Raw genomic sequence first — 15017 nt, 5'->3', positions numbered from 1 at the left:
GTAAATGTAAACATGCTGTATAAGTGCTTTGAGCGCTCAGACTGAGTAGAAAAGCGCTATATAAGAACAAGTCCATTTACTTTGCACTTTATGACTCTGCTCTGTAACTTTACACCATCTGCCACCGATGGCTGAGTTTCTGTGGTTCCTAAACGCTTCCACTTTTCAATGCCACCACTTACAGTTGATCATGGTATATCTAGGAGGAAAGAAGTTTCACAAACTGACTTGTTACAACTGTGGCGGCCAGTTACCGCACAAGACTCAAATTCAGTGTGCTCTTTAGAACGACCTATGCTTTCACAAATGCTTGTAAAGGAAGACTGCATGGCTGGATGCTTGATTGTATGCACCTGTGGCAAAGGGACTGAAAACAGCTGAATTCAAAGATTAAGAGCTGAGACTCTCTAGTTTAGTCCATTTAGTGTGATTAAACAGATATTTACAAAATAACTCAAAAAAAAAAAAAAATATTCACACCATTGTCACAGTTCATTACAGTTGCTCAATGTAAATCTTAAGGAAAAAAGCCAAACAACTTTTTGACAGTTTTCTTTTCTGTATATTGCAAAATAACATTTTGATTTTGGACAGTTGGTCAGACAACAAAACATTTCAATCTGTCACCTTGAATTCTGGGTAATATTCAACATTTTACAACCCAAACATCCCAGATCAAGAAAACATTCACAATTGTCAATTTTTATGTTCAGCTGCAAAATGTACTAATAAAATGTGTGGTTATTAAAAGTAGATAAATGTTCTGATTAACTGAGTAATGGTGATTTTTAACTGGTTTCATAATTGTAAATTACATCTTATACAGAACATTTTAAACTTTTACCATGGTCCTCAATTTACAGTCTAGAAGGCTGCAGAGTCCACAAACAGTGTATTGACTTTCTGAAGAATCTAATGGTTTGGGATAAGTAGTAACAATGGGAAAAGCAAGAAAAATCTTTTTCATCTGATCCTTGTAACTAGAGAAGAGGAAACCCCTTCACATATTGCAAACTAAAACAAATCTACCTTTTGGCAGTCTGGCAGGTCTGTTAGCTGAGATGAATGGGCAGCGTGCTCCTGCATTGATCATCTCACAGCCATAAATGGTTGCTGCTGCTGAGAAGACAGGACAGAGGTGGTGGTCTGTCTTCAGATCTAAGTTATAGAGGTGTCAGACGCTAAGCAGCAAGACACTGGACAGTGGGATTAAAATACGTATCTATAAGAATAATAAAAACAATTTGAAAAAAGCAAAGAAAACTATCAGCTAACTTGTGTTCTGAAGGACAGAGAGCTGCTGATTTGCAGCACAGCTGAGTCTAACCGTAACAATGACTCACTAAATGACACTGACAGGGAACAGATACAGGCTATCCAAACCAATAACAGCTGAAAAAGAACCAAAATAATGAAACTCACCACAAAATAACACTGTTCAGAAAGTTCATTCATATTATGTATTTTTTTTTAAACAACCAAAAAAACAAAATAAGTAGCATTTGTGCATTAACAACTAAAATAGCATAACACTTCTAAGCTCCTTCCTAAACAGACAGGCTAAGGTCCAAAGCCCAGATGAAGAAAATTAAAACAGTTCACAAGTCTAATCATTTGTTAAAATACACCATCTGAATAGTAAAAAAGAAAAATATCTGGACAATGACAATTGTTGTCATTTTTGGATCTGTATACCACCACAGTGCATTTCAAATCAGACAATCAGGATGTGATTGAAGTGCAGACTTTCAGGTTTAATTCAACAAAACAAAAGTATTGTGTTAACTGTTAAGGAATGACATACATTTTTATTCATAGTCCCCCATTTTCAGAAGCCCAAAAGTAATTCAACAACTGACTGACAAGCAGTTTTTATGGTCAGGTGAGGCCTGGTCCCTCATTGAGCAGATGAAAAATCTTGAGTTGACCAATTCAGATTCCAGCATCCAGATTCATTAGTGTTTATTGATAATGTGACTGCAGATAGAAGTAAAATGATGAATTGTACAGGACTGTACTCTCGGCTCAGATTCATTCAGATGAGGAGGTGGCTTGTCACAGAGCAAATGGATAGTGACATGAAACATATGGCAAAAGCAATCCAAGAGTTTATCAAGGCAAGGCATATTCAGTGGTCAAGTGAGTCACCTGATCTCAACCCAATAGAGCATGTTTTAATACAAAACTGGATGCAGAAAGACCCACAAACAAACAGCAACTGAAAGTGGCTGCAGCAAAGGTCTGGTAGAGCATCTAAGGGGAGGAAACAGCATTTGGAGACGTCCACGGGTTTTAGACTTCAGGCAGTCTTTAACTGCAAATGATTTTCATCCAATTATATTTGAGCCTCTGAAAATGGTGGACTGTGCATAAAAATGTATGTAATTCCTAAACAGTTACTGGAATACTTTTGTTAACTTTTGTTGATTTGAAGCTGAAATTCTGCACTTCATTTCTTGATTGTTTGATTTAAAGTCCACTGCGGTGGTGTGCAGAGGCAGAATTTCAAACAAAAACCCATCCTGCCCAAATACTTATGGACCTAACTGTATCCTAAAGATGGCAAAACTTGTTTACAATTCAAATAAACAAACCTCTGATTTGGTTAAGTATGGATGTCAAAACTAATAAAGCTAAAATGCTAACTCACACAGTGATGGTTTTTAATTCTATGAAAGCTGTCCTTTAACATTTTATACCAAAGGGTGGGTTAAATGACTTTGAAGCTGAGTGGAAATGATATTACCCAGCAATAATGGCTGCTAGGGTGGCCACCACAGATGGAGCACAAATCGGATAACATTGATGATCTATGACTGTCAAAATAAGTTAAAAGTGATTGAATTGAGAATAATAAGGCTTTTAGATTTGTTTTTCAAATGGCCACATATTCCCAGTTGTCAGTTCAATTTACCGAATTTCTGTTCTCTCTCCACCACTCTCTATAATTGTGGTGTACGACAGGAGCACAAAGAAGGCATTTTGCTCTGTAAAGTTAGTGAATATGACTGCAAACAGAGGAATCTGTCAGTATTTGTCCTGTTTGTCTTTCTTATCATACTTCACAAACATGCTTCAGTCATTCAGGGGAAATATGGAGGAGTGAACCATCAAATTTAATGCTCTTCATTCCATTTCAAAAATATTTCTATATCATATTGATTTAACTTTTGCTTTTCATTACTGAATATAATAGCTTCACCCTGGCAAGCTGCTGTGTTGTAGCTGTCGGGAAGATTGGATGACAAAGGCTTTTTACTAGCAAATATTCATCTGGTGAAGATGATACTGGAAAATGCTGTCAAAACATAATCAAGAACTGAAGTGGGGGAAAAAAATACAGTCAACGACGTTTGGCATGCATTCAGACAATGACATTTCTGTGTGCACTTAGATTCTGCAGAGAAAGAGTGTGTCCTTAATAAAAATAAAAATTCTGATCTGCTTAAAGAGGATAAAGAAATGCCACCTGCTTTGGATACACAAAAAGGGAAAATTGCTAAATAAGTCGCAGATCTGCATAAACCTGAGGCTCTGCTGCACCCACCTGCAGACATGAGTATTAGTGCATTGTCCGTGAGGAAGATCTTCTACACAAAGGTTACATTTAAAGCCGTTTGTTATTGCTATGTGTCATTTGTTGAGTCGTCTTTGTCTGCAGAAATAACAGAGGGGGTACAATTACAAAATAGAAAAAAAAAAAAAAAAATCCACTCATCACCCACTCATCATGACCTACAATAAGAAGCAACAACAAATTCAACTTGCCTCGAAATAGATGGTGGCGATTTGAAAAAATCAAGTTCATGATTTGCCCTAAAATATATATTTTTAATTAATCTGTCTGATATCTTTCCCTCTGCAGCCTCTTCTCTGCATCGATGAGGCGTTGCACAGCCAGACCTATAACATGACCCCACGCCTCGGTTTCAATGCGAAGCCCCGTTGTCTCTATCTCGTGGTTTGATCCAGTATTGCAGCAGGTAGGCTGTGGATTTCATTGCTCTTGCATCAAAAGTGTTTTATACTCATGCACGGGACAGAAAAAAAAAAAAAAAAAAAAAAAAAAAAAAAAAGAGAAAAAAAAAGAGATTAAGCTGGATTTGCTCGAGATATTTTCGCGTGCTGGTGCAGCGGAATTATCTCGCTGTCTAAATAAAAATAGCGCTTTTTGTCCATTAATGTGGAAACAGTCCTGACAGATCCACTTTCACAGTGAATCAGTGCGCAGTGTGAGGACGCGTGCAGCGGGGAGACTGTCAGTCCTCACCACCCTCCCATTGGCTGCAGGATGCTCGGTGTCTCTCCAGTTCCCTTAATTCTCAAAAGCTACTGGAGCTGACGGAGGTTTATCATGGATCGCGAAAGCGAGCTTCACCTGTAGATATTTGATATTAACCTGTGATTCAAAACTGGGGGGCAAAAAATAAGCCAAAAAAAAAAAAAAACCCTGACAGCTCTTTGGAAGTAAATGTTCTTCTCTTGGATATTGCATTGCTGAACAGTTGCTGGAAATAACTTCACTGTCACAGTTTTGCGGGCGACCGTCGCCTCCTGCTCCGGTTTAACGGGATACCGTCGGCTGTATGGAGGGATGTCGGCATGGCTTGCACCAGGAGAACCAAAACTTTGGTGTCCACATGCGTGATACTGAGCGGCATGACCAACATTGTTTGCCTGCTCTATGTCGGATGGGTTACTAACTACATCGCCAATATTTACATCAAGGTCCCGATGCCTTTACCGGAGAGAAAGTTAGAAGGGGACAAGCGAGGTGACACTCTCCGGATCATGGAGAGGCTCGATCGGCTGGAGAATGTGGTCAACCAGCACATACATGGTAAAGCCTGTTTTTTTAATGTGCTCCTGGATACGCGGCTCTCTCTATTTTGCATATACTACCTGTGCTCAGTTATATGAAAGTTTTATTTCTTGTCGCATCAAGGTGTGTGGTATTTAAAAGGTGCGTTGTGTTTGGGAAAATGGGTAGAACTGGAACTTCTTTTGTCTGTTGACGATCAGGTTATTTGGAGGGTGTGATAAAGGACAAAGCACAGAAAGAAAAGCTGCAGGTTTCCTAAGGAGTGCAACGAGGCTGTAACCTATGACAATACTACTATATACACACACACACCAGCTAAAAAGCTGCATATAAGGAGATTTCATTGTTAATAAACAGAATGCAATGAAGTCTGAGCAGCATTTTTCTCCTGATTTACACACAATGAGTGAATCTTTTGCCCCTTTCATTGATAGTATTAAACAGAGGATAGGATCTTTCTTCGTTTATTTAGGTGTTTATGCTGAACAACACAAAATGTTAACACAATGCTTCGAGAGCCAAAATCCAATAAAATGTTGAGTGCTGCCAGCGCTAAAATACAACATCACGATAGTATATTTCATATCTACATTAAGTCTGATTATATGCATAAAAAACTTGCAAAGAGTTTTTTTTTTTTTTTTGGATCAGCTCTTTCATTCCTCGGTTACCTCATCTGAATGAAACGGAGTTATAAATCAAACTGTTACAAAAAAAAAAAACTCTTCTCCCTGAACACGTTTTGCTTGAACTTGTCCTTATACTTTTAGGAATGTCGGGAATCCTCCTGGTCAGATTCCTTGCTGGCGTGCAGTTGCTTTATGCTTGATCACACACACAGTTAATTTTTGTCCTCTCCCTGTCTTTAAAAGAGCTATTCTTGTCGTCACAGGGGGAGGGTCGTGTCGTTTTGGGCAGGTCCCAATTTGAAATGGCACAGAGCTGCTGCAGAACTGAAACGCAGACAGAAATCTACTCATGCTTCTTTGAGCAATAAGGCTCTGTGCTAAGCTTGGGTAAACATTCCTCCTGGAGGCAGGTCTCCATTTCAGCTTGGCACCCATAGGCATCTGCAGGAGCTTTGTTGAGTTGCCCCCAGTGACTTGGCTCCAAAGTACACGTTTCAGCTACTTCTGTTACTCTGACTGAAAAGATAATATGTGACATGGCCACTGCTGCTGTCATTTTACTGCTTATTAACATGGTCTCTAGAATCAGCTGTGCTTTATTTTAAGCTGCTTTTTTGACACACCACATACACACACACACACACACACACACACACACAACCAACATCTCAGTGCTTGGACTTTCCAAGTCTAAGGTAGGGTTTGACATGTGGGAAATCTGCTTATTCACGTTATTGCATTCAGTCAGATGAAAAGATCGCAAACCCTCACATCTCATTTCTGTGTGGTAATGAAGCTAAGCTGCAAGAGTGCCAACAGGGAAAAAGCTCACCTTGCTTTGTCCAAAGATTAAAAAAATATCTCCCTGCAGCCCCTCTGAGGCTCACTAATTAACTTGTTATATATTGCTGAAATTGCTGCACCCAGACCAAGTCCCCTATGCAACTCTCCATAAACCACATCTTGTTTTTTTTTTTCCATTCTGGCAAGATGTTTCATGGTATTTGGAGGTATTCAGGGGCGCTGGTTGTTGGATTCTTGTTTTTTACCTTTGGACAAAGGCTTGCTGTTTGTATTTCTCTTAGACAACTGGCTTCTGGCTGTAAGAGAAACAGAGTTATAGTTCCCTGAATGGGAAACTCTTCCTTTAAAAACAGGCTGTGGCTCACTGTCTTTTTGTGCTACTTTTAAAACTAGGACAATCATCCTGTAATTAGTTTTAAAGAAAACGTCATGCATATCAAACATTTTCACTTCTCCGTTGTTTCACAAGCTCCCACACAGTCAGCCAGCACTATTATTGGCTGCTTTGGGTGTTTTTAATACTCGTTTTGAGTTTGTGGACCTGTTTCCAGCGCCAATCATAAACTGCAGAAACAAGACAGAGATAACTTTAATAGCAACAGTAAGTCTCCGTGCTTGTCATTTTTGGAGTTCAGAACCACAGTTTTGTTGTTGGAAGCAAAAATCTGCTGGGGCTAACGCTGGGGGAGAGTGTTGGAGGTGACTCAGTGCACATTTGCAGAATGACCTGTCATTTTAAGTACAAGCCATATTGTCTGGATTTCCCTGATAATTGCTTTCATTGGATCTGCAGCAAATATAGACCCATAATCTGAGTGCATATGTGGCCAACAGCGTCCTCGGAAAAACAGCCAGAGAGTCATTAGTGCACTTTTGACATCTCTAAAAATACATTTCCTTTCTACACAATGACGTGAGACAAATGCAGAAATGGTATATTTCCCCCCTCACATTCTTAAGTTTAGTGCTGCGACTTGAGTCCTTTTACACTACTCGCACAGCCACCAACTGTATATGCACTTAGTTTTAGTGCAGCGGAGGCCAACATGAGCGCTCACACCAGAGAGCATTACTGCATGTGAGAATGAAACATTTATTGCAGCTGACTCACTGCAGACAGTCGAGAGAGATGTCTCCGGTGTCAGCTTCACTTTCAGTGATGAGAGAAATATTCCACTATGTGATGAAGTTAAGTGGCCTGTTACCAGGACAAAGCATCATGGAAACGGCATGTTAATCGGCTGAACTCTCTTTTATTAAGTACAGTCAGCCAAGGAGAATTTTATCCAAATGGTTGGACTGAGCATGTTCACACATGTCCACCATGAGAGCTGTTTGCTGCACTCTTTGCTTTATACTACCAGACCCAGAACTCAGGGGGGAAATGTTGCAGCTGCGTTCTATTGCATGTGTGACAGTTTACAGAGCATGTTGTGAAGTTGTGCTACAAAATGTCCGATAAACCTGTGGAATATACAGTTAACGGAGTACTCTAGTGTGTATATATTATATTTTATATAATAGAGAGAGAGAGAGAGAGAGAGAGACAGAGAGACAGAGAGAGAGAGAGAGAGAGAGAGAGAGAGAGAGAGAGAGAGACAGAGACAGAGAGACAGAGAGAGAGAGACAGAGAGAGAGAGAGAGAGAGAGACAGAGAGAGAGAGAGAGACAGAGACAGAGAGAGAGAGACAGAGAGAGACAGAGACAGAGAGAGAGAGAGACAGAGAGAGACAGAGAGAGAGACAGAGAGAGAGAGAGAGAGAGACAGAGAGAGAGAGAGAGACAGAGAGAGACAGAGAGACAGAGAGAGACAGAGAGAGAGAGAGAGAGAGACAGAGAGAGAGAGAGAGAGAGAGACAGAGAGAGAGAGAGAGACAGAGACAGAGAGAGAGACAGAGAGAGACAGAGACAGAGAGAGAGAGAGACAGAGAGAGACAGAGAGAGAGAGACAGAGAGAGAGAGAGAGACAGAGAGAGAGAGAGACAGAGAGAGACAGAGAGACAGAGAGAGACAGAGAGAGAGAGAGAGAGAGACCGAGAGAGAGAGAGAGAGAGAGAGCTTGTTACCTCAGCAGAGACTAGTGCAACAAGTCGAGCATTTGTACAGCTTTTTTGCATATATTTGTACTTCTTTATTAATCTGTGAAGTATCAGAATTCCACATATCTTTATTTTGAAAAGTGATCATTTCCTTCTTTTGTTTTCTTTCTTCTGCTATTTGTTATGTTTGTTGACCTCATTTTATGAAGTAAAAAAATATTCACAGTTTCTAAGAACCCACAGTGACATTTTCTAATTTGGCTTTTTTTGTTGTTATAAACAAAAAAAAAACAAGGCCAATCACCACATTTTAGAAGCTCAAACCGAAAAATCTTAAATGATAATGTATGAATGCATACCGTGGAAGCTGTGTTGTTTTAGCAAAGCCCTGTTTTATTGGGATGGTGATTATGAAAAGACAGCTGGTTTCATTTGACCTCTGAGGACGTATATTACAAGCATATCATCTGATTGAACAGTCATGAAGCCTGAGCGAGCGAGGCATTAACGCAATGCCGATTTAGCTGCAAATGACTGTGATAGCTCCCGTGATGGCTTCAAGCAAATATTGTACACCCGTCAATTCAATTGAGAAGCTCAGTAAAATAGCATTTCAGTTAGTGCTCAGAGGACTCTTAGCGTTGGCCGTTTATCTGGTGCGATTTTCTAGAGTGAAAATCAGTGCAGGCTGGAATAAATGAGTGAGGGTAAAAACTGAGAAAGGTGGGTGCGTGTTTGCCAGGATGCATGTGCCCAGGTGGTTGTGTGCTTGTATGTGCAGGCTACGGCATGCAGCCCCGGAAAAAACAAGCTGCACTCACGCATACTTGTAGCTTCTCAGGGGCAGTAAATGAAAGCCTTGTTTCTTACAGATGTAATAATGTAATATAATGCCTGCATGTCTATCATAAACAATAACACACAAACTTATCTGTATTACTAAAAAAGGAAAAGAAAAAGCTAATTAAAAATATGCGAAAATCTCTTCTTTTTTTTGTCTTTTATGTTGCAGAAACTTGTTGATGGTTGGTCTGTTTCTGTTTATCATTAAATTTCTTCTGAATCGGACTCAGACTCATTTGGCAGCTCTGAGAGCTTGTTACCTCAGCAGAGACTAGTGCAACAAACTACACAAATGCTGCTGTCATGGTGGAGTGGGTGTAGAAAGTGAAAGGCGTTTTTTTTTCTTATGGGTGCAGTGCAGTTTTTAAAGGTTGTGATGATTGTTTTTTCCACAGGTCATAAACCAAAACAAAGATTAGTGTACTACCACCACTACTATTAATAGTTCATGTACCTTGACACACTGCAATCTGGCAGATAACTAGAGTTAGTGGGCATGAACTGAGTGACTAATTAAGGTAATTGAGGGCAGGTGCTGGCAGGTTGGGGGGATTAGGACAGCAGGAACAGCTGAAGACTGCTGCTGCTGGGTGGAGAGAGAAGGTGGTATCTGAAGTGTCAGGACAGGTTCAGACTGGCAGAAAATGATGAGCGTTAGAGTGCAGAACCACGAAGGATGAAAATGGAGCTTTTGGAATTAATCAAATTGTGGTTAACTGCTGCTTTAGTCGTGTGCTATTCAAAATGACCAAAACAAACCAAAAGATAAGTTATTGCAGTATTTAAAAAAAAAAAAAAAATCAGTATTGTTTTATCCATTGTTCTCAAGCACTCCCTAGCCAATATACTGAAGAAACAATGCTTGTAATTATTGTAGCAGGCTGTTAGAGCGATCATATTTCTCTTTCTAATATTGGCTTCTTTTCATTGGCTCCCTGTAAAATCCAGAATTTAACATAAAATCCAACTCCTCATGTACAAAGTATTGAATAATCAGCCTTTATCATATCTTAAAGACCTCATAGTATCCTGTTATCCCCCTAGATCACCTCTCTCTCAGACTGCAGACTTGTGTTTCTTCGAGTTTCCAGAAGCAGAATGGGAGTCAGAGCCTTCAGCTATCAGGTTTCTCTCATACTGGATTCAGGAGACAGACAGCATGTCTACTTTTTAAGATTAAGCTTAAAACTTTACTTTCTGTTAAAAATTGTAGTTATGGCTGGATCAGGTGACCTTGAGCATCCCTTAGTCTTGCTGCTATAGGATTTGGCTGCTTGGGACTTCCCATGATGCACTGAGCATTTCTTCTACACACCTGTGTTTTCAGTTTCCATGTGTTTCTATGCCACTGCGACATATCCTTAAGTTTTGTCCTCTCTCTACCACAGTTTGTGTCTTGTGATACTGAACAATCCAAGATGCTGAGGACAAAACACTGCAATTTAAGTCAATGCAAAACCTGGGCAAAGCAATGCTTTGAGTTAAATGCTAACATAAAATAAGAATGATGACATGCTTGTGCTTGACAAATACAACACCTGCCATAATTACCACGTTAGTTCCATGTAAGTAAAAAAAAAAAAAAATCATTCATTGTATTTAGCTCCTTGTAGGTATTCTGATGGAAAATCTTTGAAATACCAGGGTTCAAGCCCAGGACCTTTTTGCTGTTACTGCAGCAGTGGTAACTACACAGCCACCATGCTGCCTTAGCATGCCAAAATCACTAATTAGCACGAAAGTACCCTGCAGCTGAGGCTGAATGTCATTAATTTTGCAGGTATTTGTATCATAAACCACAGTAAATTATCGTGATGGGAGTGAATAAATGTGGCTGCACACCATATAGTAGTTCTTGAAACATTTTAATGTGCTTTAAACAACTGGCTAAAGATTTTCAAACGCAGATTAAGGTTCAAAACACATTGCAGTATGTTCAAGATTGTTTCTAAATTACTGCAAATATATCTCAAGTGTGGAGTGCATGTGGCATTTGCGTGTTCTCTCTGTGTCTGAGTGCCTTCTCTCAGGGTGCTCCAGTTTCCTGCCACAGCAGTCCTGCGCTGCATGTTAGGTTAATTGGTGGCCGTAGGTGAGACTGACCACGAATGGTTGTCTGTTTCTCTGTGTTAGCCCTTTACTGGACTGGTGACCTCTCCAGGGTGCACCCCTCCTCTTTCCCAGTGACAGCTGGGGTAGGCTCCAGCTCCCCAATGACCCTGAATTGGATAAGCAGTTAAGAAAATGGATGGATGGTGTCTCGGGTGTTTCAGTAGTTAGCCATACCTTTTATGCTAAATCAATAGATCTGTGACGAGCTAATATTGTTCTGGCGCTGCTGTAAAGATTTTGTGCTTAAAAAGAATATTTGTTTGGGGAAAATATTGCAGTCTTGGTAGGCTGGCAAAATTTCATGACTTTTTCATTAAGCAGCCAGGAAGGACACTGAGCACATTTAGAGAGACATGAAAATACAAGTGTTCATAATAGCGCAAACCCTTTAAATTTTTTTTTGTTGTTTTTTTTTTTATGAATTGATCACTGAACAGTGATGGTGATTCTCAGACTTCACCATCTGTTGAAATATAGCAAAGAGGATTTTACTGCATAACTTTATCTTAATGCACAGAGCTTAACAGTCCTTCACATTGTACTGTAATGTAACTGTGGTTCTAAACATTCTGCTGTAGATTTATTACAAGACTGATTCATCTGTCAGCACTTGCTGTTCGCAGCCTGTAGGCAGGGCTGCAGACGGCGTGTGAGAGCGAGCTGAGGAGTGGGAATATAAAACGGGAGAATATTCTGGGTGGTAATTCCAATAAATCAAGATGCTATTGAAACACTGGGATATTAATCCACTGGAGAGTCTTTGGTAATGAAAACAATTATTTTGAATCCAGAGAGCTAAGATGTTAAAGTAAGTAAAACCCTCTTACAAGAAGGGCATCCCTTGACAGTTTATCCTGAATTGATCAGTTCACTATTGCAAATGTTCTCAGTGTTGTTTTTTTTTCCTCCACTGAATTTAAAGTCACAACAAAATATGAAAGCAATCCTTGTAAGTCAGATGGAAGTCTGATTTAGCTATAACTGCATGGGATTTACATTACAGTCCCAGCTGACTGTAAGCAGTTTATCTTCATATATTGACACACAATGATTTATTGATAAGAACCTCCTTCCCCGGAGTTGGTTATGTAAACATAATAAATATTCTCACAGGATGAACATAAAGATGCATTGTGTGACTTTAGACTGATGTGGAATGAAAGTCTCTTCACAAGAACACATTTCTGATAACCAGATGTCATCCTGTAGCCGGTGTAGTAGTTATTTGCTGTCAGCAGAATGAAGATTAGCATGCTAGCTCTGATCCTCAAAAGTTGTCAACATTACATTTATGATTTTAATTAGCAAAAATAAACAGAGGGTGTTTTCTGAGAAACATTGTGCTGCACGGACATAGCAGAAATGCATTTGTGTTAGAGCATCTGCAAAATGCTCAGTGCAAAAGAATGTATCAGCAAAACATTCAACAGCCAATCTGTAGCATCTAAAGCTTTAGCTGTTATGCAGTTATGTTTAGGCAACACAAACTGGGGCACATTGAGGTGAGGCTCTTGGTTTTGCAGGATTAGGATATAAATCATGATTTACTTTAAAAAAAAAAGGTAAAAGAATGCACCATCTGGCTTTCTTAGTTTATAATCCACTGTAAATGCTTTAGACCTTCATGCTTCACAATCAGTAAAAGGAGCAACAGTAGAGAACAAATTGAAGTATTTTGTTGCAGTATGCATTCAAGATTTGTCAGCAGTCATTTTTTTCTCACTCCTCTGCACTTTTTCATAATTAATGGCACTGAGTGAGGAAGTATGCTTTTCCAACACAGCTCTGCCATTATGCACAACATGTTTTCATCTGCTGTATGAACAAGGCCTGTCATTTTCTCATGTAATGTCTCTTTGAGTTTAGACCTTTTTTTTTTTTTTTTTTTTTTTTTTTTTTTTAGATCTAATCTGTTACTGTAGCATAAATCTTAAAATCCCTGAAATTAAATCCATGTTTTTATATTTGCTCAGTTTGGGTATAAGGCTGCTGTCATTCACATTATACTAATGTGTCTGCATCAAGGCCAGAATACGAGAGTTTCCATCAGAGATTTGTGCCAAATAAAGAAGCTGAATGACTGAAACAAAAACTGCAGGCCTCCCTTGTCTTAGTTAATGTCAGTGTTCATGAGTCAACAATAAGAAGGAGACTGAGCAAAAATGGCATCCATGGGAGAGTTCCAAGGAGAAAACCACTGCTGAACAAAAAGAACACAAAGGCTCATCTCACATTTGCCAAGAAAAACATCCTGATGAGCTTTAAGTGTTTTGGAACAATATTCTGTGAACTGACAAGAAATAAGTTTAACTCTCTGGAGAGTTTGAGTCCTGTTACTGTACATCTGACAAAAAACTAACAGCATTTCATAAAAAGAACATCATACCAACAGTTAAATAAGGTGGTGGTAGTGTGATGGTCTGGGGCTGCTTTGGGACCTGGATGACTTACAGTGATTGATGGAACCATGAATTCTGCTCTCAACCAGAAAAACCTGAGAATGCCTGGCCATTGGTTTGTGCCCTGAAGCTCAAGTGCACTCGGGTTAGACAGTAGGACAATAATCCAAAACACAACAGCAAGTCCACCTCTGAATGGCTCAAAAAACAGAATGAAGGTTTTGGAGTGTCCTAGACAAAGTCCAGACTTAAATCCAATTGAGATGCTTTGGCATGACCTTAAAACAGGCCGTTCATGCTGGAAAACTCTCCAATGTGGCTGAATTAAAACAATTCTGCAGAGAAGAGCGGGCCAAAATTCCTCCACAGCGATATGAAAGACTCATTGCCAGTTATCACAAATGCTTGAGTGCAGTTCTTGCTGCCAAGGCTGGCACAACTAATTATTAAGTTCAGGGGGCAATTATTTTTTCCCCACAAGACCAGGTAGGTTTGGATAGCTTTTTTTCCCCTCAGTAAGTAAAATCACCATTTAAAGACTTCATTTTGTATTTACTTGGGTTATCTTTGTCTGATATTAAAATGTTTTTGATCTGAAACATGTCAGTGTGACAGATATTCATAAAAATAAGATACCTTCACCTTTAATTCTTCGCTTCGTGTAGCCAAATACCTACAAATGGACAAACATTCTGAAATGAACCCTGCTTCAGTTTACTCTTAAATGAGAAACATAAAAAGGAGAGATGAAACTTAAATTATAACGTAATAATTATAATAATTTTGCCTCTGCACACAGTCCTACAAAAAAAAAAAGGAAAAAAAAAAAGGGCAGATTGTGAAGAAAATTGTTCTGAGCTGCTGGTGCATACAGTGTCTGGCTTGTGTTCACCCACCATCACCCATCTGCCAGCTGCCTGGATTTGCTTTTATGAACCATGTGGACCAGCATGCAGCGTGTGGTCTCCATGGCAAATATATAATGTGCTGTCCGTGTGTGCACTCAGTACACAAAGCCAATCTGCTAAACTGAAACTTCTATTAAAGTTCAATTGACTATGTTTTTGTGGTGTTAAATATTTTTCATGCATTGTTAATTTTTTCCACTCAGCAGGTCTTTGGCCTACAGGACAGTGGACTTTATCTGTCAGTGTTTGATTTCTCTTTATTGGGTCAGCTGCTGCTGATGTAAGACAATGATGGGGACAGTGTAGATGGATTACAGGGTGAGACTCGACAACACAGAAGTGAATTACTGTGGCCTCAGAAAGATATTCATCATTGGGTCACTATAATTGAGATCCTCTATCAAAATATGCTTTCCCAAGCTTCCCTTATTAATCCATCACTGATACAGACAAATCTGGAA

At 39.4% G+C, this 15017-nt stretch overlaps 1 protein-coding gene across 1 annotated transcript in view; it reads left to right on the top strand.

Moving 5' to 3' along the window:
• The first annotated feature begins 4305 nt into the window (after positions 1-4305).
• galnt18b (UDP-N-acetyl-alpha-D-galactosamine:polypeptide N-acetylgalactosaminyltransferase 18b) overlaps positions 4306-15017 on the top strand; it is a 97736-nt gene continuing 87024 nt past the window's right edge. The window contains exon 1 of the mRNA XM_030722990.1: positions 4306-4840. Within this exon, the coding sequence (XP_030578850.1) occupies positions 4603-4840 (238 nt within the window). The 5' untranslated portion in view covers positions 4306-4602. The remainder of the gene's footprint in view (positions 4841-15017) is intronic.

This window comes from Archocentrus centrarchus, chromosome 3 (genome assembly GCF_007364275.1).
Source record: "Archocentrus centrarchus isolate MPI-CPG fArcCen1 chromosome 3, fArcCen1, whole genome shotgun sequence".
Lineage (NCBI taxonomy): Eukaryota > Metazoa > Chordata > Actinopteri > Cichliformes > Cichlidae > Archocentrus > Archocentrus centrarchus.
Note: the sequence above shows the minus strand (reverse complement) of the source record. Positions and strands in the feature narration are given on the sequence as shown.